This window comes from Erigeron canadensis, chromosome 1 (assembly GCF_010389155.1).
Source record: "Erigeron canadensis isolate Cc75 chromosome 1, C_canadensis_v1, whole genome shotgun sequence".
Classification (NCBI taxonomy): Eukaryota; Viridiplantae; Streptophyta; class Magnoliopsida; order Asterales; family Asteraceae; genus Erigeron; species Erigeron canadensis.
Genome location: NC_057761.1, coordinates 53,727,209 through 53,754,721, shown reverse-complemented (window position 1 = coordinate 53,754,721; position 27,513 = coordinate 53,727,209). Strand labels below are relative to the sequence as shown.

General features: G+C 31.5%; 2 protein-coding genes across 2 annotated transcripts; both read right to left on the bottom strand.

Annotated features, from left to right (window-relative positions):
- Window positions 1-533: 533 nt before the first annotated feature.
- Window positions 534-5,010, bottom strand: LOC122585326 (serine/threonine protein phosphatase 2A 57 kDa regulatory subunit B' beta isoform-like). The gene is made up of 2 exons (XM_043757453.1): window positions 3,431-5,010; window positions 534-1,175 (listed from the first exon to the last, which is right to left on the bottom strand). The coding sequence occupies exons 1-2, from the start codon at window positions 4,559-4,561 to the stop codon at window positions 867-869; spliced, it is 1,440 nt and encodes a 479-aa protein (XP_043613388.1). The 5' UTR covers window positions 4,562-5,010; the 3' UTR covers window positions 534-866.
- A 9,740-nt stretch (window positions 5,011-14,750) lies between these two features.
- Window positions 14,751-19,298, bottom strand: LOC122583747 (ACT domain-containing protein ACR10-like). Its single transcript, XM_043756150.1, has 6 exons — window positions 18,959-19,298; window positions 18,083-18,301; window positions 17,883-17,988; window positions 16,527-16,866; window positions 15,795-16,079; window positions 14,751-15,711 (listed from the first exon to the last, which is right to left on the bottom strand). Exons 1-6 carry the CDS (start codon window positions 19,110-19,112, stop codon window positions 15,574-15,576), a joined length of 1,242 nt encoding a protein of 413 aa, XP_043612085.1. The 5' UTR covers window positions 19,113-19,298; the 3' UTR covers window positions 14,751-15,573.
- Window positions 19,299-27,513: the final 8,215 nt, after the last annotated feature.

Below are 27,513 nucleotides of genomic sequence, written 5' to 3'. Positions count from 1 at the left end.
ACGATATGTTATAAAGGTTGTATATTGTAGTAAATAAATCATTATTTGTGATACTAATATCACTTCTTTTTATTTTAAGATAAACATTTTATGATAAAAACAATATAAGAATAAACAATAGTATTATTTTGATGGACTTATTTTTGCTCTTAAAAATTTTTTGTTAATGAGAAGAAAAGCCGACTGCCGACCAACATAAAATCATATTAAAACTTCAACTTACCATGTTAATTGTACATAACTACAGACAGATCATTCGGATGACACCATAGTTTAAGCTAACGTTAAAATGCTTTAGACACTTATAATATACTCCAATCTTATAGATCCTTAAGCCTTTAAAAGGGAAACCTGCTATTATATAGTCTTGTGTGTTTTTTATGATTCCTGGTATGGCTCTGTTAATTTTCCGTTTGGTTTCTGTGTAATTTCGGACCATTTACACATTTGATTTCTGTGTAATTGCAAATTTTCCAATCCCTCGAGTATGAATCAACTTAGCAAGATTCAAAAATACATTAAAACAAATCGAATCAAATCCAAACCAAACTAGCTTCTTCGATTAGATCATCTAACTAAACCAGACATCATGACGTCTAGAACCGTTGTACCCATAGACGTACCCTACTTATAAACGCAAAACATGAGAGTTTTAGTACATATAATTTTACACACTTCTATTTTCACCATAATTTTTTCCAAAAGCAGATTACAACAAAAAAAAACCCCACAACCCAATCCTAAATCCCCAACACCGTGTTACTCGGAAAAAATATATAAAAATATTCCATGTCTATACCTGAATCCACGATGTGTAGTACGGTTGTAGGGGGAAACTGAAAACCCAATAGGCTCGAGTGTAATTCTCACCCTACTTGGTGCACAGCCGCACTATCTGCTAATCTTTGCCATTTCCGTTCACGTTGATCTTGAGCCACTTTGGCAAGAGCCTGTTTCTCTGTATACTGCTTCTGACACTCCTCAAATAATACCATGTCCATTTCCATGAACATTTTTCTAATATTACTTGTGAGTCCATGAACTGCTGGGTTCCAGTGAGCCTGAATGTTCATCTCTAGAGCTTCAAAGATGATTGGTAGGACCACGGTCCGATTCTGAGCTATCAAGCTAACAATGTGCTCGTTGTTCCACATAAAAAGAGCCCGTTCTGCAACCTGTACAGTGAAATAAAATGACAATTGCTAATGAGTGCAACAATAGGCATGCAGATGTGAACTGTCAAAGATATCTTAGAATTAAAGATATTTTACCCATTCAATGACATAATTAAGAGGTAATGATCCAAAAGATTCTGCTATTGTAATAAAAAGGGAAAACTATGTTGGATTGTATCCAACTATCTGTAGATTACTATACTATGTATCCAACAAAAAAGTGACCACTGTATGTATCATCCTTAAAAGTTGATTTTACTGTATGTATCCAATTAGCTCAACAAAGGATAACCAGTAAACTATTACAAAATTCATATTATCAATTTCCAACTTTTTCCAAACAACGAATTCTAACGTGTCAAAACACCACCCTCACACTAGTCAAAACACCACCCTCACACTAGTCAAAACACCACCACAATCCCAAATTTTCTCTGTTTTCAGTTTTCTGCTTTCTGCAATTAACAAGGCAGCTAATCTTTCTAGATTTTACAATTTCTACCATTAATTAATTGACTTTCTAATTTTATGAGGTAACAGATTACATCATACCCTGGCTTTCAATCTTTATTTGTTTTTGCGATCATCTGATTTGATTATTCATTGACTCAGAACTGGCTTGGGCTCTCTAAATGTCAGACAGAATTACTCAAAAATTATGTGAACCAATTCTGGTTACACGAAATCCTACATCCATACATTTGGAAGGGTGTGATTGTATGAAACTTGGAAGGATTTAATATGTAAATAAACAAAAAATTATTAAACTTTTTTATATACAAAGCTATTTAATGCCGCATTAAAGCTTAATACGAAAATCCATGTCACTAGTCAACACATCTGCCATAAAACATCTAACCGGCTCCAGATCATCAGGTGACAGGAACTTTATTTCTCAAGTACATACGACGGTAATGTAGGATTGTAGGGATAGTTGAATATAGTTCAACCAAATTGAACTCTCAACGTACTTGTTTTTCAATGTTGCATCCTTTGAATATTACAGTAATTAATTATATACATCATTATAGATGTACCTATGGCCCAACTGGGGTTGTTCAATAACCTATAAATTCTTGGTTCAAATCCTACTCCATGAATTACCATCTAAGAAGGGTGCATTGATGTGATTTCCCTAGTCTCTCAAATGAGTTACTCCATAGTATAGTTTTCAAATCATACTTAACACAACTACCATATAACCAAGAAAAACAAATAAGTGTTTGTGGGTCAGCCTGGCCCACTCACTTTGACCTTGTACACAACCCACCCCTTTTTGTCACCTCCACTTTTAGATCATAAGGTCTATGGACTAACTATTACTTATTCCCAACACACACGACTTGATTTCTATATGAACAAGTTCATTTTAACCCATTGATGGTGTAAAAAAATAAGATTCTGAGGCATTCTCAATGTCTCATATAAAATTGACTTTATGAAACATGTGTCAACAATCTCTGCTTGAGTTTATTCTCACTCGGTACCACAAGACCACGTCACACTCACACACCTTCTGATACTTATAATGATATCTACCTTGCGCACTGTGTGCCAACATAGCCACCTTGTACTCTTAGGTAAATTCTCACATAATTTTGTCAAGCTCTATATATACATAGAAACATCGACATCAACTACTATACCACAAAAAGCTGATTGTCCAGCGACAAAATGAGAAATCAAATTCAACAGAGCTTACTCAATGCATGGTACCGCCCTTCATACTCTTATCACTAAACTTAAATCCATATAACTCTATCATAAATTTGAATATAATCTGCTAATACCAATATATATCTCTATGAGTAGCTACATTTCGGGGCCCAGGTTCACCATCTCCGACAATCTCATCACTAAATTTATCCTACATATACTGTTTTCATACCCTGTTTAATCCAAGTATGTGTTTATTGATTAAAAGTTTCTAACTATTTAGGGTCAACAATATCAAACAGTGTAAGTACTTGTTGAAAGAAAAAAGTAATTCTGGTAAACATTAGATTAGCTGATTTTAAAAAACTATCTAATTATCATAATTCTTAGCATTTGCAATAAACACTTTCAAAATAAACACCCATAAACCCCTACAAAAGCTCAAGTGACCCAAAAAGGAGCCATAAGCTGAAAGCAAAAATGGGAAAGAAACACATTCGTATGAGGCCCAACCAATCATCCAATAATACTAGAAACAAAATAACATGAGCACGAAATGCTGAAGAGTACAAAAATATAAGATTAAGGTGATATCGAACCTGAAAATGAGGGCTGTTAAGACACCGAGCTATTTGTCTGAAAAGAGGAACCATGCAGCGCTGGAATTCCGCAGGTTGTGTTGCCTCCAACACTTCTTCAAGCTCCCCGAGAAAAAGTACCTCCTTTTGGCAATTAGTGATTGGCCAAAATTTCAGCAAACCCCTTATAACAGTATCAGCCAACTTGTTGTCTTTTTCTACAAACTGAATGATACAATATGCTAGCTGCTGATGATACATAGAGATCGGCTTTGGTTTGTGAAGTGGTATAAGTGCCCGCATAAGAAACAATTTATGCTCCTCTTTCATTGGCAATGCAAATCCATTGATTATACTCCCAAGAATTTCCAATAACTCGGCGATACCACTATTCCTTTCGGTCTCATAGATAAACTGATAAAAGATATTGTTTATTGCCTTCCTAATAAACGGACGATGCACCATAAATTTCCCATAAATCCTATGTAAAATAGTTTTCAAATATTCTCGCTCACGTGGGTCCTCTGTATCAAACATATCTAGTAGCTTTAACACGAAAGAACTATCAATGTACTTCTTAGCAACTTTAGTATCAGTATCTGTCGAGACAACATACCTTAACAAAAGCTCATAAACAAGTTGCAAATGTGGCCACGAGGGTTCAAGATACGGTTCATCTTCATCTGCCTCAATACCAACAGACCCGGTATTTTCATGAGCACCCGGTGGTAAACACCTAAAAATGTTTAACTTAATCATTTTAATCATCTCCTCTTGGTTACTCTCGATAACCTTCCCTGACCCTGATTGTACATAATCTACAAGCTCAACAAGATTCAACCTCTTAATCTCCTTCTCTCTAACATTTTTCAACGTATCCGTAAAATCAAACAAAAAGCAACAAACATGACACTTTCTGAGAAACAACTGTTGCCTTTCGGAGACGGGAACATCCCGAAACATAGGTAACGCCTCTACAGATGTCACTGGACAGGACACTCCGGCTCCACCATCCGCAGCACCTCGAGGACCGTCGTTTACCACAACATTAGAAGTGGAAACAGAACCAGAAATCTGACTATTACCACTGTAAACATCTGTATCGGTTTTCGAAGGCTTTTTCGGACCACGTTTCATTAACTTATTCAACATCTTATTAATAAAGTATGCCACCACCAAATCAATTGAAATCAATAACTAACTTACAAACCCTAATTTATCGGATCAGTTGATAAGATATACTAAATTAGTCTAAAATTATAGGCTAATGTGAACCCTACGTAAGTCCTATAAGCAAACCCTGAGTTAATTGTTATAATAAAAGTAATTAATTAATAAAAATAGTAGAAATGAATCTATATAATTATTACAGTATTAATTTTATACCATTAGGGTTTACTGAGAGCGACGGAGAAGTGGTGGGATCGGACGGCCGGAAAAGATGAATTTGCGGCGATGATATTGAAGGATTAATAATTTATTTATATATATTATATTTTATAAAATATGTATATATGATGTATTGAGAATATGTATATACAGTATGTGTGTATAGATTTAGATTGGGTAGTGAAGTGTGGGACAAGAATGGGGATAAATTTTGAAATGAGAGATTGGGAGCTATTCAATTTGAAAGTGAAAAATAATCAATCAATTCTTTCATACCAAATGTAATACAGTACTTTTTTTTTTTTTTAAATTTTTAATAATAACGTGTAAAGAAGATACCTTTCCTAACATAGTGGACTATTTCTCTAGATTTACACATAATATGAACAAAAAAATAAGTACGAAGTAATATCCAATATCATTTTTATAAGCTTTTAACACATGTTTGAAATTTATTAAAAACAAACTAGCACGTTACCGCGCAATGCGGCGGTGATCGTGGCGACGACGATGTGGTGGCAGGTGCGATGGTTGGTGACAGATGAGGCGTCGATTGGTGTAGATTATTGATATAAAGGGTTAATGGAGATATTTTAAAAGATAAAGGATTGATAGTGTAACGTAATCATTAATGTTAAGGGGTGTGTAACTGAAAATATCTTAGTGCTAAGTGAAAATATTATATATTTTAAGGGTAGTAGATTAAAATATTACATGAAAGTGTATTTTAGATATTTCCCCTCATGTAACTTTCAACATGGGGGTATTTTTTTTAATAAGTAGTATAGATAAAGAAATTATATTTAGCATACACATGTGTTACGATGATGTGTCTTAATGTTATGCGTTTTCGGTAACAAAGTAATACATGTGATCAGGTACTCAAATACCTTTTTTATATACGAGAGGTTGAGAAATTGAAATGTAAAAATATTATTGCTATTTAAAATAAAGAAATTATTTCCAAGTATTACTACTTAAGGTATAAATAACTTATGGTATTAAAATAAGCAAAGATCGAACCCTTAATGTTCATTTCAATATGCAAGATGTTAATTCCGCATAAATAAGTAAATGGAGTTTTTTTTTCAACAACAATTATATTATATACGATTTTTTTAATGTCTATTCACATGACACATGTTTAATAACATATTAAATGAGGTTAATGTTGTTTGATTACAATAAATTTTTTATTTTTTTTAATTTAACTTTTATTCACATCCATCTCACCCCCAAATAGTGATGAGGCTCGCCAAACAACGATCAATTTACATAAACTCGAATGTACACCATTTTTCTCACGTAATACAGTGAGATTTGTTTCTATTTCTATATCACAAAAAACCTAAATACTAAATATCTTGAAAAATCTTCTCGATGTTAATCATCTCGTTAGCAAACCTTTTATCATTCCGTGCCATCCATAGACACCAGCAGGTGGGGAACACGATGCCTTGTACTCCCATAGCCTTTCATTTCCCCATCCTAGCGTGAGTATGCACATCAAACAAGTCCAACACTGAAAACAGGTGAATTGGTTGGATATTGCACCAAAAGGAAACCTTATGTCAAACCTCCATTGCAACCTCACAAGAATAGAAGATGTGATTTGCACTCTCCTCCTCTTTGTCACAAAAAGTACAAAGAAGCGAGTTGAAGTGACAATTTCGATCTTTAAGGGCACGAATAGTAGGTATGCGATCCAATCCGACCCTCCACATGAAAATATTACATTTTTTGGGAACCCATTTCGACCAAGAAAAAACGAAACTATTGCTAAAATCTTTATCACAACTCAGGAACTCTTTGACGCCTTTAACACTGAAACTTGTATCTTTCCCTCCAATCCACTTCCATGTGTCTTTTCTCCCTGACATAGTTCTACCTTCAAGTAACCGATCCAAAGCAGCGCTTCCATCATCAGGGGCGTACTCCATAAGCTTACTCTTTATATTTCCCCCAAATCTTTTGAACATATTTGATCTAGTGTCAAATTTCTCATACACCAAACATTTTTTTTTTTATCTTTTTCTCTTTTAAACAAGATAGGGAATACTGTTTTCAAAGGCTCATTGCATAACCAAGAATCAAACCAAAATCTAATACTTTTACCGTCTTCACACTTGCCTTTGACCAACGAGCTAAAATTGAGACCCGAAACACTTACCTTATTAACCGTTTTGACAATAGAGCTCCAAACACCCGAAATGGCTTTATTAACAGAAAGTGACTCCCAACATCTCTTCCTATCATGAATTGCACCAACGACTTTCCTCCATAAGCCCACTTGATCTGACTTGAACCTCCACAACCATTAGGCGAGAAGCACCACATTGCTATCCATAATTTTATTTAAACCCAGTCTCCCTTTTGAAACAGGAGAAGTCACTTTATCCCATGCTATCCAATGTATCTTGTTTCTTCTATCTTCAATTCCACTCCATAAGAAATTCATTATATACTTCATTAATATAAATTAAGTGTATTTATTTTCATTTATAGAAAACTTTAGCTTATTCTAAATGGACTAGAGGGATACCCGCGCGTTGTAGCCCTCTAAAAAAAGGTTGTTAAATGTGGGGTATCATGAACAAAAAACAATGGGTTTTATTGAATAGAAATACACCATATGCGGCTAATAATTTTAATCGAATATAGAAATTAAACTAAGATCTTGTCTTCTACATCAACTAACCCTTATCAATCCAGCGTTATAAAGATTAAAATGAAATTGAAAAAAAATTACTTTCAATCTACATGATTGTACATAGTGAACAACATGCAAAGATCAACATACCACAATGTCAATTACCTAAACGCACAAACATCTCTATTCCAAAAAATCAATGATAGATACGTAGATGCATAAGGTTCTTTTAAGGGTATATTAGAAAGTTCAGGAAAAAAGTGTTTGGGAAAATGTAAATTATAAGGGTAAAATAAGGAATTTAAAGGTAGAGTGTTTAATTCTGACAAGGGGTAGTTTGTTTATATATGGAGTATAGATAAAATCTTTTGGGTATAAATTTGAGTAATTAATAAACATTAGTTTCCATGAATTAATGTCTAGACACATTTAATGAATAATGTTTTCTCTAAATAAATATAAATATATTTAATAGGCTTTAATAAAACAAAAAACTTGCCATTTTAAAATATAAATTTTTATATTTCAAGAAACATTGACTTTATTAAATGTTACTAAACATGTGTCTTAGTGGGCATATATTAGAAAATCTTTTCTTATAAAAATTCAAATTATTAATAAAATTTTCATGGTCAAATCCGAAAAAAATAATTAATGTAAATACAATTATAACGGTTGTAGTTAACGTAAAACAAAAAATTGTCCATTTCATATGAAAAAGTTCACCCCTCTTAATTTTATAATAAGTATACTACGAGTATTATTTAATGCATTTTAAGTAAGCTCTATGACGTATTTAACAATACACGATACTGAAATCACATGTAACGGTTTTGATTCTGGATGGGTTTGTTGCATAATTTCATGACATTGAAATCAGCTAAGAAGGAAATAACATATAATAAAAAAGTTAAATGTATTAATCAACTTTGAAAGTCGAGACATTATAGAAAAGGTTTAAAATTTCTTAGAAATATAATGGATGAAAATGAAAAAGACCAGGAAGATAAGGTGTAAATTACATAAAACAATTATGTGTATATATTTGTGTGGAAGTTATAAAAGGTCTTAGGTAATCGAAGTTTATAAGGGGGAGGGAGTGGTCACCCATCCTCCTCCAACACTAACCAATAAAAACTTGACACCTCAATTTTCCTCCATCTTTCTCAAATCACTGGCAACACTTTCCTCATCTTCCCCCTATCTCCACTTCATCATTTACTATATAATATCATAATCTATAAAAACTAAAAAGATATAGAAAAGAATTGGGTTCCACCACTTTCTTTCTTCTCCAATCAACTCCCTCCTCTTTCCTTCCCCCTTTCTCTTTCCTCTCTTCCCCCCATCGGGGTTCTTCATCGAAAAAAATACTCTCTCTCATGCGGGTAACCGCCGGCGGCGGTGTGCCCGCGCGGCCCCGCTTCCCCGCTTCACCTTCCCCGCGATCATTCCCTCCCCCTAATGATGTGTACAAAAAAAATTGGATTTCTTTCAGAACGCCTATTAAAAAATATGGATTTTTGGATAAATCTCAATTTTTAATTAGAGTCATTAGATCAGAATAATGATATCATATAATTTTTTAGATATAACTTTAATTTAATAAATTTAAATATGGTCATTAACTTTAAAAAGTAATTTCCTACGTTTTATGATTAAAAAAATATTTAATTTAATGATATAATTATAGAAAGTAATCCATAAACTTTATAATAGTTTTTAAAAATTACTTTTTTGATTTTTGTAGTTATCAAACTATAACTTCATATATATGCTTTTATGATATAATGTAATAAGTATTGGTTATACTTTTAAGTATTGAATTTTATATCGTTAATATCTGATATTTAAATAAATCATATTTTTATAATATATATAGTGTCTAGAATAATAATAAATATAAAAAGTTATAAAAATAACAACATCATCAAAAATCGACATCTTTTATTTATATTTGTTAAATTGATACAGATATATTATGAAGATTATGTAACCATCTAGGTTACAGGCTTAAGCTTAGTGGTCATTTGCCCCCCAAAAAGCGACTTAGTGGAAACACTACCCAGGTTTGAAGCTTTGCAAAAGCATATTCAACCAATTAAGATTAATGGGGTCCAGCCGCCAGAAAGCGTTGCAGGGACGCTTGCTCGAGAGTAAAATTTTCTTTATGGGACTAAGGGGTTCATAGGCATTTATCATTTTTATTTACTTTAAAGATTATGTATGTGGAGAATTGATCACTAAAACCTCTTACATATATATATATATATATATATATATATATATGGATGGCTATCAAATGAGAACCAAATTAAAATGAGAACAAATGAGAATACTTAAAAACTACATTTTGATGCATTAAACGTCCATAAAACTAACATAATGCATAACTAATTATCATTATTTAAGTATTTAACAACACATTAATCCGTCAAAATCGAAAAAATCACATTTTTTGTTGGATGCATCATTTTGATGAATATGCATCCAAGATGGATGCACAAAATAAAAAACGTGATTTTTTCAATCTTGACGAATCAATGTATTGTTAAACACTTAAATAATGATAATTAGTTATGCACTATGTTAGTTTTATGGACTTTTAATGCATCAAAATGATGTTTTTAAGTGTTCTCGTCATTCTTATTTTAAAAATGTTCTCACTGGAGTGTTACCCATATATATATATATATATGGACAATCAAATATGAACAGTCTTAAAATAAGAAAACGGTGAGAACACTTAAAAACTACATTTTGATGCATTAAAAGTCCACAAAACTAACATAGTGCATAACTAATTATCATTATTTAAGTGTTTAAAACACATTGATCCGTCAAAATTAAAAAATCACGTTTTTTGTTGGATGCATCATTTTGATGAATATGTATCCAAGATGGATGTACAAAAAAAAACATGATTTTGACGGATCAATGTGTTGGTAAACACTTAAATAATGATAATTAGTTATGCACTATTTTAGTTTTATGGACTTTTAATGCATCAAAATGATGTTTTTAAGTGTTCTCATTATTTTTATTTTAAGAGTGTTCTTACTGGAGTGTTATCCTATATATATATATATATATATATATATATATATTATATACATTATGCAAATCTTTTTATATATATACTTAAACTCATTTAGTTATGTAAATAAATATAACATTATTGTTTTTTAACACATTTTATTTACAATTTGTCAATATATAATATTATAAGATATTAGTATTTTATTAGCTATATATGTCTATTTGTTATAAAAAGAATACAACCATATCACATTTACCGTTCGTGATGCGAACAAATACCGCTCAACTTTCCTTCCATATCACTTTTACGGTTCGTGATGCAAACAAATACCTCTCAACTTTCCATGATAAGGATATGCATCCTCCTAAATTGACTATAAACCCAGATTTTGAATTGGATTTTTGATAGCTACATGCTAATAATATGGTGTAAAACAAAGGGGGATTAGTATTATCTCTTGTTGGGCTTAAAGACCATGGTTTTGTTGCGGGACACGTCGCACTCAAGGCGAAGGTAAACAAAGTTGCAATATAGGAGAAAGCTTGCCTTGAGAATCAACATGTATTTGTCTCGTTTGGTTCTGACACCTTTGTGTTCTTGCCCCCGACGTTGTGCGACTTCTGAAATGGGTTCAAAAAGTCGATGATAGTAATTCCTCGACCCAAGGCCCAAAACGTTGTTTTTAATAAAATCAGGGTTCAAAAAGTCGATGATAGTAATTACAACCTGTGATTAAAAAAAAACTCATTTCCATATAAAAAGTACAAAGTTTAGTAACACAAAATATATGAACTATCCACTTCATATTTATTTACAGTAATAATACCGTATTAATATTAAAGATTTTACAAAAGTTTTGAAATTATAAATGCTTAGAGGTTTTGAGTTTAGTGTTAAAAATGACATTTGTGAAAGATAAGATGTTAGACTACAATCTCGTTTAAGTGGGGATAATATGTGATGCAATACTCCTCCGGTCTCTTTCTCTTCCTCTCGCAACACCTTATCTACTCTAGAAAGTCTAAAGCTCAAATCTTTTTAGATACGAGTAATATTTTAAAGTCTTCAAAGAAGATTAAGAATTGATCACCGGATACAAAGATAAAGAGTTTGGCCAAATTCATATACATAGTAGTATAGTACTGTACTAGTATGGGTTCTATTAAATCTTCTTCTCTCATACACATTTTAATTCTTTCATACATCTATTTCGTTCACACACAATTTTCTACTTATTCCCTCTTATTTTTATATTTCTAAATAATATTTGGATTTTATTTATAATTTTTTTTATTACCTTTATATACTAATTGACAACTTGTAATTATCAAATCTGTAAACCACCCTAAAACTTTGGTGTGGTATGTAATTTATTCTCATCGTTGTCATTTGTGAAGGGAATCCAAAACTAAAAATGTAGTCAGAGTCAAAGATGCCACTAACAGTAATTTGTACTCACTAATTGATATTAGTCTTGTTTCTTTGTGGGCTGAGAAGAGCATTTTATTGGCTTTGAATCTTTGATTACAAATGGGTTATTATTATTTTCTTTAATTTACGACTATTTTGTATACTAGTGTCAACAACTCCAGCTTTATATATATTTTTAGGTATTTAATTAGTCTTGTGTCGAATAAATTACGATAAGGCTGTTTTCGAGAGAATAACAGATTACTTTTATTCATTTGTTCATTTAGTGTACATATAACATATAAGTCTAGTTTTTATAGATTCATCGTTATTTGGTATGGTAGCTTAACTACAATCCATATTTATATTGGGTTAAATCACTGGATAAACAATGTACTTTCCTTTATTTACATGGTTGCTCATTGAATTGGATTATTGATGTGTATCACCCATATACTTTTCAATTTTTTACATGGTTGACCAACTGCTAACCTGATAACCTGCTATAACAGGTTAAACTCTATTTACATGGTTGTCCATTGAACTGGATGACCAATGTATTTTCCCTCATTTACATGGTTGCCCATTGAACTGAATTATTAATATACATCACTCACATATTTTTCTAATTTTCACATGGTTGACCAAATATTGACCTGATAACCTACAATAACAAGTTAATCTCTATTTTTATTTTTTATTTTTTCAGAAATTTATTAGTTTTTACTTCATCCTCTTCATTAAAATTCAATAAAAACTTATTATATAACTATATTATAATATTATATAATAATTGTACAAGCATATAATATATATGTTTATATTTTTAATAATATCATAATAATATAATTGTACTAGTAACATAAGTTAGTCTATCATCTTCAACCTTGAAAGCTTTAATAACCCAGCAATCAACTCAATCCATTATGACCCATACTCTAGGATTTTACTTTTCCTTTTGATCAATAATAATCCGCCTGAAAATATTTTAAAGTCTAATATCACCTAAATTTTTGAACTGACGACCCAGTATGACCAAGTTTACGGACGTTTCGGTCAATGTGAAACGAAAGAACATGGTTGCCGAATTTTTTACCGGAATTTTTGCCCAGAAAATGAAGATGATGAAGATAATTTCTGAAAAAATAAAAAGTAAATATAGAGTTTAACATGTTATTGTAGGTCATCAGGTCAACATTTGGTCAAACAAGTAAAATATAGAAATGTATGTTGGAGATATATACTAATAATCCAGTTCAATGGGGAACCATGTAAATGAAAGAAAGTATATTAGTCATCAAGTTCAATGAGGAACCATGTAAATAGAGATTAACCTGTTATAGCAAGTCATCAAGTCAGCACTTGGTCAACCATGTAAAAAATTGAAAAGTATATGAGTGATACACATCAATAATCCAGCTCAATGGACAACCATGTAAATAAGGGAAAGTACATTGTTTATCTAGTGACTTAACCCAATAAAAAAATATATAGTTAAGTTAAGAAGTCTATATACCAATTGTAGTTTTATTTTTGAATTTGTTAATCAATCCAGATTCAACCCGGACATGTTAATTAAAAATTTAAAATTATAAAATATATTTTAAAAAATATATATGATGTTTGTAATTAAAGCAATATAACTTGATATAAATCTAATAATTCAACTAACACAATAACTATATAGTTAATAAATCACTAACACAATAATAATTTTTAAAATAAAAATGACTACTGCATTAAGTAAATAAAAAAAGACAACTATTATCTAAGAGAGAATTTTCTTTTTACTTTATATAAATGATTGACTTGATATAAATCTAATAATTCAACTAACACAATAATAAATCACTAACACAATAGTAATTTTTAAAATAAAAATGACTACTGCATTAAGTAAATAAAAAAGACAAATATTATCTAACAGAGATTTTTTTTTTACTTTATATAAATGATTAATACTTTTATTAAAGATGTAAAAGGCTTTTTCTATTTTATAAACATGACATCATAATTAAATAAATTTTTTTTAAGATGAACTATAGATTTGTCACATAAAATTTTTTAAAAAAATACTTATAGAAAACAATCTTGTTTTATTATATATAAAGAAAGATAAAGATAGAGATAGAGATAGCAAGTTGTTAGTTGTATATTAAGTGTTTTAAAACCTAGTTTAAACTACCTGATTTATTTGGTAGCCAATTTAATTGGTATTCGGTTGGTTGTTTAAAAGTTGATCCAGTTTAATATTTATCTTTTATTAATGTTATAATTTTATGATAATTAATATACTCAATATTATTTTGTTTTTTTTTTAAAGTTTAAAATTTTATACTATACTTATTTACTATAACTGTTTTGTATTATATTGAGTGTATGATTGTTAGATTTTAACTAGAATGATACCTGCACAATGCGACGCCGGCGACGGCAATACGATGGTGACGGGTGAGGGCGGTGACTGATGGTGGTGACGACGACTAGTGTAAGTTATTGATGTAAATGTATTTAATATAATGGTTAGTATAGTTATTTTTAAAGTTGAAGTACTGACGGTGTATTTATTTCATTTATAAGGTGAGAGTGTATTGTATTTAAAGTGTGTTGTTTTGATGGAGAGTAACTCGGACCATTCTCTCATGTAACTTTCAAGAGAATCTATTCTCCTTGATAAGAAGTGTAGATAATTTTGTAACATTCATAAAAAAAAAATGACTATTCAACCCGCATCAACCGGTTTTAAACTGTTTTATTACCCTAGTAATTACATTATAAAACCGATTTTAAACACTGAGTCGTATATGGTATATGCATTCATTTGTGAGGTTCAATGAAAATGAGAAGATGTGTGAAACAAAAAAGACAACTTTAGAAGCGGAAGGCCCATACGTACATACACACCATATATTTACATCAGCTAATAAAAGTATTCTTTCAACATATTCCATATACAGTAAATAGTAACTCGTATCCATATGATATGTGCCTAAAGCATAAACACGTGACTCTAGTAAACAACAGTACAACCGTGTTGTACGTCAAGCCGAAACACCAGTACCACCGGAACCTTGAACCACTGGTTCTCATTTTGTGTTTCTAGTGTATCATGGAGTATATACAGAATCTATTATATGCAAGCATGGCAGGACCTATCATGGCATCTCCTTCTTTGCAACTACATCCTACATTGTAATACCAGCGAGATGTCCATTTCACCCATCCTATTTGATTACTATTCATTGCTTTTCATCAGCTTAGAGCAAAAGTTGGGACAGAACATCTATAACCTTGATAAAGACCGAGCTATTCACAATGTATTTATGCCTAAGTTTTCATATGCACCTGTTATGAGAGTATGAGGTAAAGAGCTCATATCATGCTTTTCATCGGCTTAGAGAAAAAGTTGGGACGAAAAACCTATAATTTTGTTTAAGACTGAGCTATTCACAATGCATATATGCCTAAAGTTTCATATGCACCTGTTATGAGAGTACGAGGTAAAAGGATCATATCATGCTTTTCATCGGCCTAGAGAAAAAGTTGGGACTTGGGACGAAAAGCCTAGAATTTTGATTAAGACCGAACTTTTCACAAATGCATTTATGCCTAAGTTTTCATATGCACCTGTTATGAGAGTATGGGAGTTGGGACAGATCTCATATCATGTCATCTTCATTCCCAACCCATCAAATTTCTCCAAACCGCTTCCTCAATCTTTCTTCTTGGCACAGAGGATCCGTCCTCTTCATCGAGTAAAACACGGTAAACTTCCCATTCCCTTCCCCCAATCATGTGCCTACTAATTTCTGCCTGCAAGAACATATCAATATATTACTCAAAAAAAAGCATATATAGATACATGAAATGTGTGGGGAGGGTATATAAGGAATTACCGAGAAAATGTCAGTATTGAGCATCTTAAGAGCAAGAGTAATATCGTAAAACACAAGGGGTCTACCCTTTCCACATAATTCCACGGGATTTGCAACAAGTAGCTCAGTATCAGGACCACGATTCACCGAAACTACTCTAAGTGGCCGAAATAACTCCATACGAATTCTCGAACATAATGCATTCTGTTTGCTAGGGTCAATTATCTTCTTTCCATCGGCTTGTATAATAAATAAGTCAATTTCACAATCCTTTTTCCCTTTTGTTGTAAATCGTCCATATGAAATCTGTTACACAGAAGTTACATATTAACTATAATCCAATTTAATCGCAACAAAAGTAAAAGAATTTCTAGATAAGTACTCCACACGATTCATCATTCATCTATGTTGTCATCAGAAAACGTTACTTCCAACACTTGACTAAAAATCAAAAACTTAACTTCATTTGGTCATGGGACTTTTGGAAGCGTTGCTAAAAACATTTAGCTTTCCAACAATACAAAAGCCATTCAATTTTGTCAGTTTTTACAGGCCTTCTACTCAATATTAACCCAAAACAATCGGTCTTGGAAACAAAATTAGTTTTTGTAGCGATTTTTTAGAAGCCAAATGACCAAATCAGCAATGAGCTTACAAATGTTGCTACTTGTTGCTGTTTAAAAACTATATGCATAATCAAAACTAAAAAAATGTCACAAGGACAGATAAATAAACAACTTTGCTCATAACAACCTGGATGTTGTAATCTTTCAAAGTTCTCATTATATCATATAGTAGACCTTTGTGATCACGGCAAACAATTTGGATGAGTGTATGGACAGGACTGAGAGAGTTGTCAATCATGACCGAGACACTGTTGGAATGGCTTGACCCGTTTTGACATAGATCGAGCATCTCTAGGTTGAAAGTATCTTCTGTAATTGCAGGAGAAATAAGAAATGGCGGGCCTTGAGAGCATGCAGTAATTTCAGGGCCCACCTTTTCTATATCACAACTCACCATGGCGTCCCCAACAACAGCTTTTAAATGATCATATGTATCATTCTTCCTGGTTTTTGTATGTAGTAGCTCCCTGGTAACACAATTTCAGATTTCATATAACTGTATATTAGTCGTCAAATACTTGACACTTAAAGGTAATTGAGTCAAGTTTCTTATGCAATGCTCCTTCTCATACACTATATGAAAATTCAATATATAATTTTACACAAAATCATCTTTCAGTACCTTTTCATCGTTACATATAATAGCAAAGTGGATTGAAAATTCCACTTACTTAGCCACTACTTCAAGATATTCCACCATTTTACATGTCTGACAACTCATTTAATATCTTTCTTAAGCTATAAACCAAGTTAGCTAAACACCTAAACCAAGTTAAGTTTCATCCGATACAAAGAGAAGTTTGGACAGTTTAATTTAGTTATTAGATTTCTGTCATAGACCATGTGAAAATTTTGCTGGATCTGTAACTGGATATAGTTCTTAAACAATTGAGACCTTCAAAGTCAAAGTTTGCCTCTTTCTTTGCATAGTGGAAACGACTGGCTGGTTAAAATGTTAAATAATAAGAATAAACTGGGCAACAGAAAACAACCACAGACTTTGTGGCATTCCAAGGTCCAAAATCCAAATCAAATAAAAAAAGCATCTTTTTTCCATATTTCTAGAAGTACAGCGAACTTGATCCAAAGATGACTATATCTTTTACTCGTATAATGATCATGTTTAATCTTCACTTCTCCAGCAGGTCAACCGGGTTAATTGAGTTCAAATGGAAAGCATCAAACAGCTGAAAAGTTGCCCAAAGTTTGTTTTTGACGCACATCACCTCCTAAACCATTTTATTGAAAACTTAAATTTATACTGAAACAGAATGCTTTGGTAATCATATTGATACACTTACTGTGTATAATAAAATTAGAATAATTGGACATATAGAGTTTCGGGTCAACAGCACCCGCATAACAATTTGCACCGTTTGACCATTTACCCAACCTGTCGACCCACCCATTTTGCCAACTATTTCAATAGCAATCAAAGGCACCCTTAAAGAAACATCCAAACTAAAGGTTAAAAAGTATTAACCTGGCATCAGTGATGAAAAACAAGTCCATCACCATTCCATTTGGTGTAGTCGACACTTTCACCCTTTGAATAATCAACTCGAGCTCACAAAGAACATGCGTCACATCTGTCAAACACAAAATTACACAACAACCAAAACATCAACTCACATATAATTACCGAAGCTACTGCAAAATCATAACATGCAAAACTGCATATACCGTGTAATAAGCCTTGACGATCATGCCCACAAAACTTAAGTAAAAACACATCTGGTGGCTTAGGTGGCTGCAACTCAGCTGGATAGTATATGAGTGTGTTAGAGGCAGAACACGAAGGACAGGCCTCCAACAGTCTCTTCTTCAATAAACTCCACTGCGTGCTGGGTTTCCCAAGTACCCAAAACACTATATAACACCACTTTCCATCCGTCGATACATCTGTACATATATACAAAACTTTAGGAAATAGTTGATGCAAAAATACAGAATTCACTATGACTCACCAATAAATCTTATTCGTATACAAACGACAATCACCTTCCCCAAAAATATTCATAAATATGGATGCATCTATATGTATTACATTAATATTACATCGACATAAACAACTAGATATGTATTTTAATCTAGGGGGCAAGCTAGCTACTAATAAGTGCACCGTATCTAATTCGTCATGTTTTGTAATTATGTGTATCCAACTTTCAAATTGTATGTATGGAACTTTTGATTTATTGTTATTATTGTACGTATAGACGGTATAGTGTTGCCTCCTAATCAGCAGGTAATAACCAGAATTTTTGCTCACATGACATCCAAATTAGTTGCCAAGTGTGACGTCACTACTAGATATAATTAGATAATACTCGTAACTAATAAGAATATGCCATGGATGTTGGAATACATACAAATTTTAAAATTAAAAAATAAAAAATAAATAAAAAAACAAATCAGAACACAAATTTTCTTTTTTTGAAGTATAAAGATCAAAACTACTAATTATGATATCTAATCATTCAATACATCAAATCACCCAGAAATTTATATGAAAAGAAGAAAAATATAACAAATAGATATGAGTATGTGTGTAAAATATACCGCCGCGAACGATGGTGAGGGAGAAGAAGAGAATAATGCGACAAAGATCACAACCAAGGCCGGTTTTATCGGGACAATTGATAGTAATGACAGTAGCTTCGTCTTTTTTCTCGCTTTGTTTTATTATCACTACGTCTTCGTGTAATATCCCCATACTGATAATAACAATTATTTCCTTCCAAGATTTCTGGACGGAAAACACAGGCCGGAGGAGATTTTATGAAAATCCTGAGCGGTGTATGTATGTATATATGTAAATAAGTAAATGTAAAAATAATATAATACTATTATATATGGTCTGTGTGTGATGTGTGTTGTGATTGTGATGACTCAACTAAGGTTCAACTTTGTGTGTGTGTGTGTGTGTTGGTGAGAGAGAGATAAATAGAATTTTAAAGTATCGGCGCGAGAAATCCGTGATGAAAAAGGAGGAGTTGGTGTTTGACTCTAGACAAAGTGCAAACCAAACCTCGCCTTCTTTCTTTGCCCCTTCTTTTGTCACTAGTATTTTTGACTATTCGGATTAGGGATGAACTCACCCGACAAGGAAACCCGATATCGGAGGAGGTTATCCATTACCCGAACCCGTTTGGGGAGGGATTAGGGCATGTGTACCTGACGTGATATTGATAGCTATATCTATATATTTATAAATGATTAGTTTTGAATCAATATTTCACATTTATAAATACAACATTCAACACTAATTTCAAACTAATTATGTTTGTACATTCATTCTCAAAGCATCAAATAGTAGGTAGTTACGTTTCTCAAATCGTGCAACTTTGGTATTTATTTTTGAAAAACAGTTATCTTTATCGAGTCAGGTTTTAGGTTTTTGACATAATTTTATCTCCTATGAGTATCGGATCGAGTTCGGGTCACATATTTCTTATCGGCTTCGAGTTTGGCACAACTTGCTCTGAACCCGACCCATTGTCATTTCTAATTCGGATGCCAATGCTCAAACAATCCATTGTCAATTTCTAAAATTTTATCTGTGTCAATTTTAACACTTTACTATTACTATTATATAACAAAACTGTATAAAGATATAATAATTTTGTTCTACAAAACAAAAATAATTGAAAGATATTTGTTGACTCAAGTTTCATAAAAATAGTTTGTCGACCATTTGGCAGTTTTATTATGTTTCAGACGAGTTTATATATCTTTAGATACATATAATAACAATATCTAAAATTTTGATAAATACATCCCACTGAACTCAACAATGGATTATACATTTATGCATTTTGAAACCTCAGGGGTTTGGATCTTTTATTAATTGCTAAATGATTGTAAGGATAAATAATGTTTTATGCATTAAGTTAATAGAGTCATTTTTACATAGTTTAGAGTTAATGGGTTGAACAGTCGTTTTTACATGGTCTAGGGTTATTAAGAAATTATATGATTTCCAAAATTACACAAACTCACAAAGCACGACAGAAGTGCGAAGAACTTGGAATATGCTATTGCTAATATAGTTAATTTCACGATAATTTCATTATATCATATCGCGGTCACAATATTAAACTCCAGCTTGGCCAACCATTCACGTGTTTTAATTTATTTTCCTATTTGGATGCTCCTACTCACATGCGTTTCTTTATAGTGGAATCTCCAAGAAAGTTTGGTAAAAAACTAAAAGTCTAAGGCTCTTTTTTTTTTTTTTTTAAAGAAAAAAAAGGAAAAGATAAGCAATTTCACATTTTTACATTTTTGAGTTTTTTTTTAAAAAAAAAAAGAAAATGTAAGGAAGGTAAACTTAAGGTTTTTTCATCCCAAAACTTTCTTGCCATATTTGACCTGATTTGGAGGGAAAAGAAAATGCAGGTGGTGGAAAGCGAGTTTCAGGTGGTGGTTGCGTGGAAAGGGTGGTTGCAGGTGGAAGGGATGGTTGTAGGTGGTGGTTGCGTGGTGGACGGGGTTGTAGGTGGTGGAAAGGGTGGTTGCGTGGAAGGGATGGTTGCAGGTGGTGGGGGCAGGTGGTAAGGGTGGTTGCTGGTGGTGGTTACTGGTTGCAGGTGGTGGTTGAAGTTATGATTTTTTTTCTTTTATTTTACTTTCCTTTCAAACTCAAGAATGAGTTTTTTAAATGTATTCTTTTATCCTTTCTTCTCCTATCCAATCTTTCTCTTTTCTTTTCTTTTAATAAAAACTCGAGAATGAAGCGTAAAATCACTAGTTAAGTTTGTGATATTTTACCTTTCAAAAAGAAAGTTTGTGATATATTGTCGTTTGGCTGGTACTATATACATGGAACTTCAATTCATAAACTGGCTGGACGAATAACCATGTGGATTCGGGGAAGCAGACTAAAGTGTTTGAAAGCTACTGTATAATTTTTGTTGCGTGTTAATTGTTCGCATATAGAGAGCATCAAATTCAAATGAAAAAGGCTTGCAAACATGGAGGTTCGGAGAAGATATATTGTTCATCATGACATTTTATCACTTAGTTTCCTTTGGTATAAAATTAAAACATATATATATATATAATAGAATTAATTTGGGATAATTGACGTAGATTCAATATCTTGTGAATTATGGTAATTTATGTTGTCTTAGCTCACAGTTGTGAGGGACAGAGTGAATAGAAGTTGAACTCTCAAAAAAATTAAAGAAAAAAAGAAGAATTTGATCTATAATTTTGTTAGAATAATTTGCATGTTACGAGTATTTATTTAAAAAAATGTCAAAAAAAAAGGAAGAGCAAATCAATATCTATATCTATACTCCCTTATAAAACATATTGGACATCTATTTTAGGAAATTTAAGCATTTTTTTTAGTATTCTCATTTTACCCCTAACTATCTATATTATATATCTACTTTACCCTTATTTAAACATAAAACACTTATATACTCTCCTTTCTTCCATTCTCTCTAATCATAACACACTTTCATCTACCTTTTATCACCTTCCGTTATCGCCCTCCTTCTCCACCACTCTTCATCTCCACCACCGCTGCAACACGCGGGCACTATGCTCGTTTTAACAAAACATATCGACCTCAACTCCTCAGGCATTACTCGGTAATTTATTGAAATGATTAAGACAATGGTTTGAAATTTGTCACATGATAGCTCGATTACAACGCATAAATTTGAGTTTAAAACTCATTTTCTGAATATTATAAAGACGGATACATCTTTCGTGTATTCCATTTAGTAGTATTTTAAAAGTTATAGTATATATATTATATTCAGGGCAGAGAGTTGCATTCTAGTACACTTCATCCCTAGTTATCCATGTACAATTTAGTATTTTTCTTCTTTTTTGTGAAGAAAATCGTTGAACAAATTTCGGATTTACGTTAGAAATTACTCAATTAGATTCATTGAAAGGATCAATAGAATATTCAACTACTTATATATGGTCCAAATGCACAAATAGATTCCTCCCAAGCCCCCACTCCCACCCATATTTGTTTTTTATTTTGTTTTTATTCCCATAGGTCATAGGCTCATAGCAAATAGGTCACATTGTACAAAAAATTAAGTCTCATTTTATCAAATTGTCTTAAGAATAAAATGACACTTGACTAAAATTGAAGTAAAACTTAATTCATGTGTTAAAGCACACCCACATATCAAATGGCTTCCTTGAATATTATTTGGAAGTATTGTAAAAGATTTTTATAACATGAATTATATAAAAAGACTCAACTAAAAGCATTTTTTTTTCTTCTAAAACATACCATATACTTTAGTGAAGAGTGAAGACTAATGATACATCATTAGCAAAACATAGTATAGAATGACAATGATGTCACAAAGAGCGCACCCAACGGTGTCGTCATTAGAAACTGATGACCTCGTAACGTTGTGACGCCATTAGCATCGGCTCTTCACTTGCTTTGTCAGTTTGGTTTCTTTATTTAAGCGACGAGCAAGACATGAAAAGCATGAGGTCCCTTCTGGTTTTTTCTTTAAAATTAAAAAAATGAAGTGACAATTGATAAGAGTACATCCGTTTTAAAATGTTGATGTAATATTCAACAGACACAAACCAATGAAATAAATGACGAAATCATCATTACTAATGCTCAAATAAGTTCAAAGAATTCATGGTATAAGGTTAATTATTTTAGTATATTGTTTACACTACATCTTGACTTCGGGTCATTAGATTCCTACAGCTAGCTAGCTTTTGTGTTATGGATATGATTTTTTTTTTCTTAATATCAACTTATATATTAGATATTTTCCTTTGTGGAACAAGCATATCCCATTTTGCATCCCATAAAGAAGGCAAATTTTATATATCTAATAAAATAATTTGTTGGATTGTGTTGGGCAACATATAATATCTACAATTTGCTACTTAATTAATCAGTTAATCACTCTAATACGGGTGGTCCACAGGCTGCACTACCTTTTTTTTTTTAAAGGTAAATTTCTTTAGAAACTTCGTGTCGTGATTCGATAGCAAAAGGTCTAGCATACATTATTCTAACCGGGTCCGCGCTAGAGAGCTCCCTCGAAATAAAAATGCCTATTTCAAATACCCGATGAGAGAAAAAACCCCTGCTAATCCACCTGAAGGCACGACGATCATAATGCATAACGAATTTACACTATGTGTAAAATATTATGGAAAAAGTGAATGTGAGGTTGTCATATACCTAACTTAAGTGAAAATTTCCTTACATAATATATTTTAATATTTTTTGTATAATTAATATATGATGGGGCTCCATGAATTTTATGTAATAATAAAAAACAAGATGTAAAGGATTTTCACCAAATTTAAATGTGAAACAATCTCACCTTCACTTTACCCCAATAATATATCATCTATGATCTACCACATTTAGATTCTAGAGGACTATATATGATTAAAAAGAAAAAGAATAAAATAGTAATGAATGATTACATGCAAAGGCATATATTATTTTCTTACGAAAATCAATTTAAGTGTGCGTTTAATTCATGAAAAGAGTGGAAGTTTGTATGTTTAAAGTATTGATTTTATCTTGCTTAACTTTCATAAAAATGAATATGTTTTATTAAAGTTCATTATGTCTAGTAGAAAGAAGAAGAAAAAAATAGTCTTGTAAACTTTATGGTATACGGTACGTCTTTGATTTTGTCACGAATTATATATGTCCTCGATTTTGTGCTAAAACTGGTAACACAAAGTCTTTAAATTATCGCAATGTGATATTCTCGATACCCCAACATGCATGATATCTAAAGATCGAGTTATTTGTAAATAAATTGTAAATGTAAATGATATCATCAACGGCGGTGTTTGCTTAGTTGGGTGGGTTAGAGTGCACTTGTGGGAAACCCATCAAGAAAGGGACATGGTCACCACTTGCTTGTGAAAACGTTGCCTTCCACACCACCCCACTCATCTCATACTATATGATGTCACTCTATGACAACATTTTCAACCTCGTAGTTTTAACTTTTTTTTATTTGAATTCATAATCTTAATACTCAAGTTTGAATATGTCTCATACATGATTTATGAGTATGAAATAAATTGTGGTTAAAGTAAATCGATGATCGAAGCTAAATTATAATAAACAGTAATGATAAATATGTTTAGTTAGAGTTTTGGATTTACCTTAAATTTTTAGAACCACATCAAAATCCGAACTTGTAAACATAGTGGATGATGACAAATAACATTATATTGCGGATCGTAAACTCAAATTTTTGAAGTCTTTCATGTTAACAACTTATTATAATTAATATAACTAATAAGAATTGAAGAATTGAAAAAGAAAATGAGACAATTTATTAATGAGAAACGATTAATCAAATAGGGTTATAATGTCTTTTGTATTAATAAGGCAAGAGTTAGAGTTTAATTCTAAGTTGAATAAGGAAATTTATGTACAACTAAAAAAGCTAATTTAACAAAATAAATAAATTAAAAAGACATGTGTCGATCAAAGATTACGCCACATGTCGTTTCAAAAACATGTCAATCTTGTTTTAGTATATTGATAGATATTTTATATTACTTTTACAATAATTATAATAATCTGAAGTATCATACAATACAACAAAATAAAAAATTTTGGGGGTGCAATTTTTGCAAAGAAGTTTAGTATAAGAAAATAATGGGATATATTTCCATTTTTTTTAAATAATCTTTCAATAGATTACAAAACAGTAAATTAGTTTGTTAATAAAAACTTAAGTTCTGGATAATTTACGATGTCTTTATGCATATTATAGTTTTTAGAATAATATCATTATTGAAATATATAAATTATTATACATCATTAAAATCTAAGTTGTAATTAAATTTGATAACTAAAATTATAAGGAAGATTGAACTACCGTTTAAGTTGTTATTACATGCGTCGAAAGTCATAATTTGCAATTTCAATTTGAATGCGTAAATATATGAGACATTTATGTTTTCTTACTCATTTATAAAACAAAATACCCCTCTCCCATTTTAAACTTTTTATCTTTAAAAAACCCAAATTACCCTACACTTTCAACACATTTTCAATTCACACACTTCATATACCCAAACTACCATTTAAATATTTTACAACCCGTATTTTATCCAAACTACATATTTCCTTTATTCACAAATTAAATATTTGCATCTGATATATATATAACATTCTTAATAAAACAATTTACAACTTACATTAATTAACTTTTATAATAACTACATTACCTCCATTTATATCAATTATTGAGGTCACTTATATTTATATATGATTGAAAATACTGTATCATATGCTTGTAGTATACATTTGAAGAAGATGATAACATAGCCCTCAAAATATAATTAATATATTACATATTAGTATATTACATACATTAATAATTTATACGTTACGAGAAGGGTACCCGCACAATGCATCGGAGGTGACGGTGATGGTGACTGTAACGATGTAGTTATTAATGTAAAAATTACTAACCAAGTATTCAAGTAAGATATTTTAGCGGGTTCAAAATCTTGAAAACAAAAATCAAAAGATCAAAGTCATTATCTAGATGAGTTGCTAAAACAATAATAATGTGCTTTTCATAAGTCAGTAAAATTAACGGAAATTACTTTTGTCTTAGAGTGGACTAACAACGACCTAGTAAAAAACGACAATTGATCTTTACAGATTCACGGTATCCGAATATTGTAAATAAAATAAAATTATCATAATATTTAAAATACATACGATTTGGTAACGATGCCCATCAAATGATAATAAACAAATCGAAAGTTGCAACATGGACCATCGATGCAAATATAATTATGAATAAATAAACTATAGATTAAGCTTGTGGTCCAAAGATGGTTTTGTAGTTTTGATAAGTATTCTTTCCTAAAAGTCCTAGGTTTCATCAAATAATACTATTCTCGTGTAAGACCATTTATGCCATGATAATAAACAGTATTATGTTTCATGAAATAATACTTTACATTAGCTCCGGTTCAGTTTTTAATCGATTTCTTTCATATGAAACTGAAAACAAACTGATCCGTTTAGTTTTAGAAAACAAAAACTCAATTCGGTTTTCAGTTTTAATGGTTTGATTTTCTTCATTTATTCGGTTTTCAGTTTTCTAGGGAAATTATCAAGTTTTATAAAGGTACAGATGAATCATAAAATTGTCACTAACTTAGAAAATGCTATAAAGTCTAGAATCTAGATCACCTCAATGGTTAAATTCTTAAATGACAGCTAATACCGGTCCAACATGAATCTAAGTGGGCCCAGCCCAAATAGATTCTCCAATACCGACTCCCAGACTTTTCCTTTATCTTTTACAAATCCTTTTCACACTTTTTATTAGTCCCTTTAGTAAATTTTAGCCCATGTATACATGGGTAAACTATTACTACTTTTATATATACTAAAAGACAATTGACAGAATAGTTTATTGACCAATCATAAGTCTCGATTTTATCAAATTAAACATTGATGATGTCATAATTGTAAAAAACACATTTCTTGGCCATTAAAACTGCTTACCCACACAGCATGTGCTTGCAATATCACATATGAGACTGCTCGTGTCCACATATAGGATCAAAAGTTAATACTGCATTCTTGAATTTTTTTAGGGAGGGATAAGGAAAGAAAAGATAGGAAAATAGCTATCTTTTTCATTCTTGAGTTTTTTTTACCCAAGAAAAGAAAAGGAATGATAAGAAAACTCAAAGGATTTTTGTTCCAAAGTTTTCCAGCCAAATTTAGCCTGATTTTGATGGAAAAGTTTGCATAAAAAAAAAGTACTAATATAACCTTTCAATTTCTTGCTGCTGCAACTGCTTGAGCATGGTAGGGGATTGGCTTTCTTTGTGGACAACCGTGGAATTCAAAAGGCGGAGGAGCAGAGTAGGTGGTGACGCTTTTTAATCTTTTTGAAAGATAATACTGATAATAGTTATTTTAATTTAATTATTATTGATGGAATCAATGATTCAATGGATAAGATTGCTGGCCGCTTGGATCTCTTTTTATGAGATGAAATTTTCTCAATACCAATTTTATCATTTCATCCAATCTTTAATATTAGTTAGACAAAATGGATCGGTGTTTATTTTTTCAAGTGTATGAATTTTTA

What these genes read in the sequence shown, in the direction of transcription:
- LOC122583747 (XM_043756150.1), bottom strand. Translation starts at nt 19,112, where the DNA reads ATGGGGATATTACACGAAGACGTAGTGATAATAAAACAAAGCGAGAAA. An exon ending in TCGTCAAGGCTTATTACACG is followed by an intron (nt 17,989 to 18,082) that starts GTATATGCAGTT and finishes TGTGTTTGACAG; the next exon opens with ATGTGACGCATGTTCTTTGT. An exon ending in TGAAAGATTACAACATCCAG is followed by an intron (nt 16,080 to 16,526) that starts GTTGTTATGAGC and finishes TCTGTGTAACAG; the next exon opens with ATTTCATATGGACGATTTAC.
- LOC122585326 (XM_043757453.1), bottom strand. Translation starts at nt 4,561, where the DNA reads ATGTTGAATAAGTTAATGAAACGTGGTCCGAAAAAGCCTTCGAAAACC. An exon ending in TTAACAGCCCTCATTTTCAG is followed by an intron (nt 1,176 to 3,430) that starts GTTCGATATCAC and finishes TTCACTGTACAG; the next exon opens with GTTGCAGAACGGGCTCTTTT.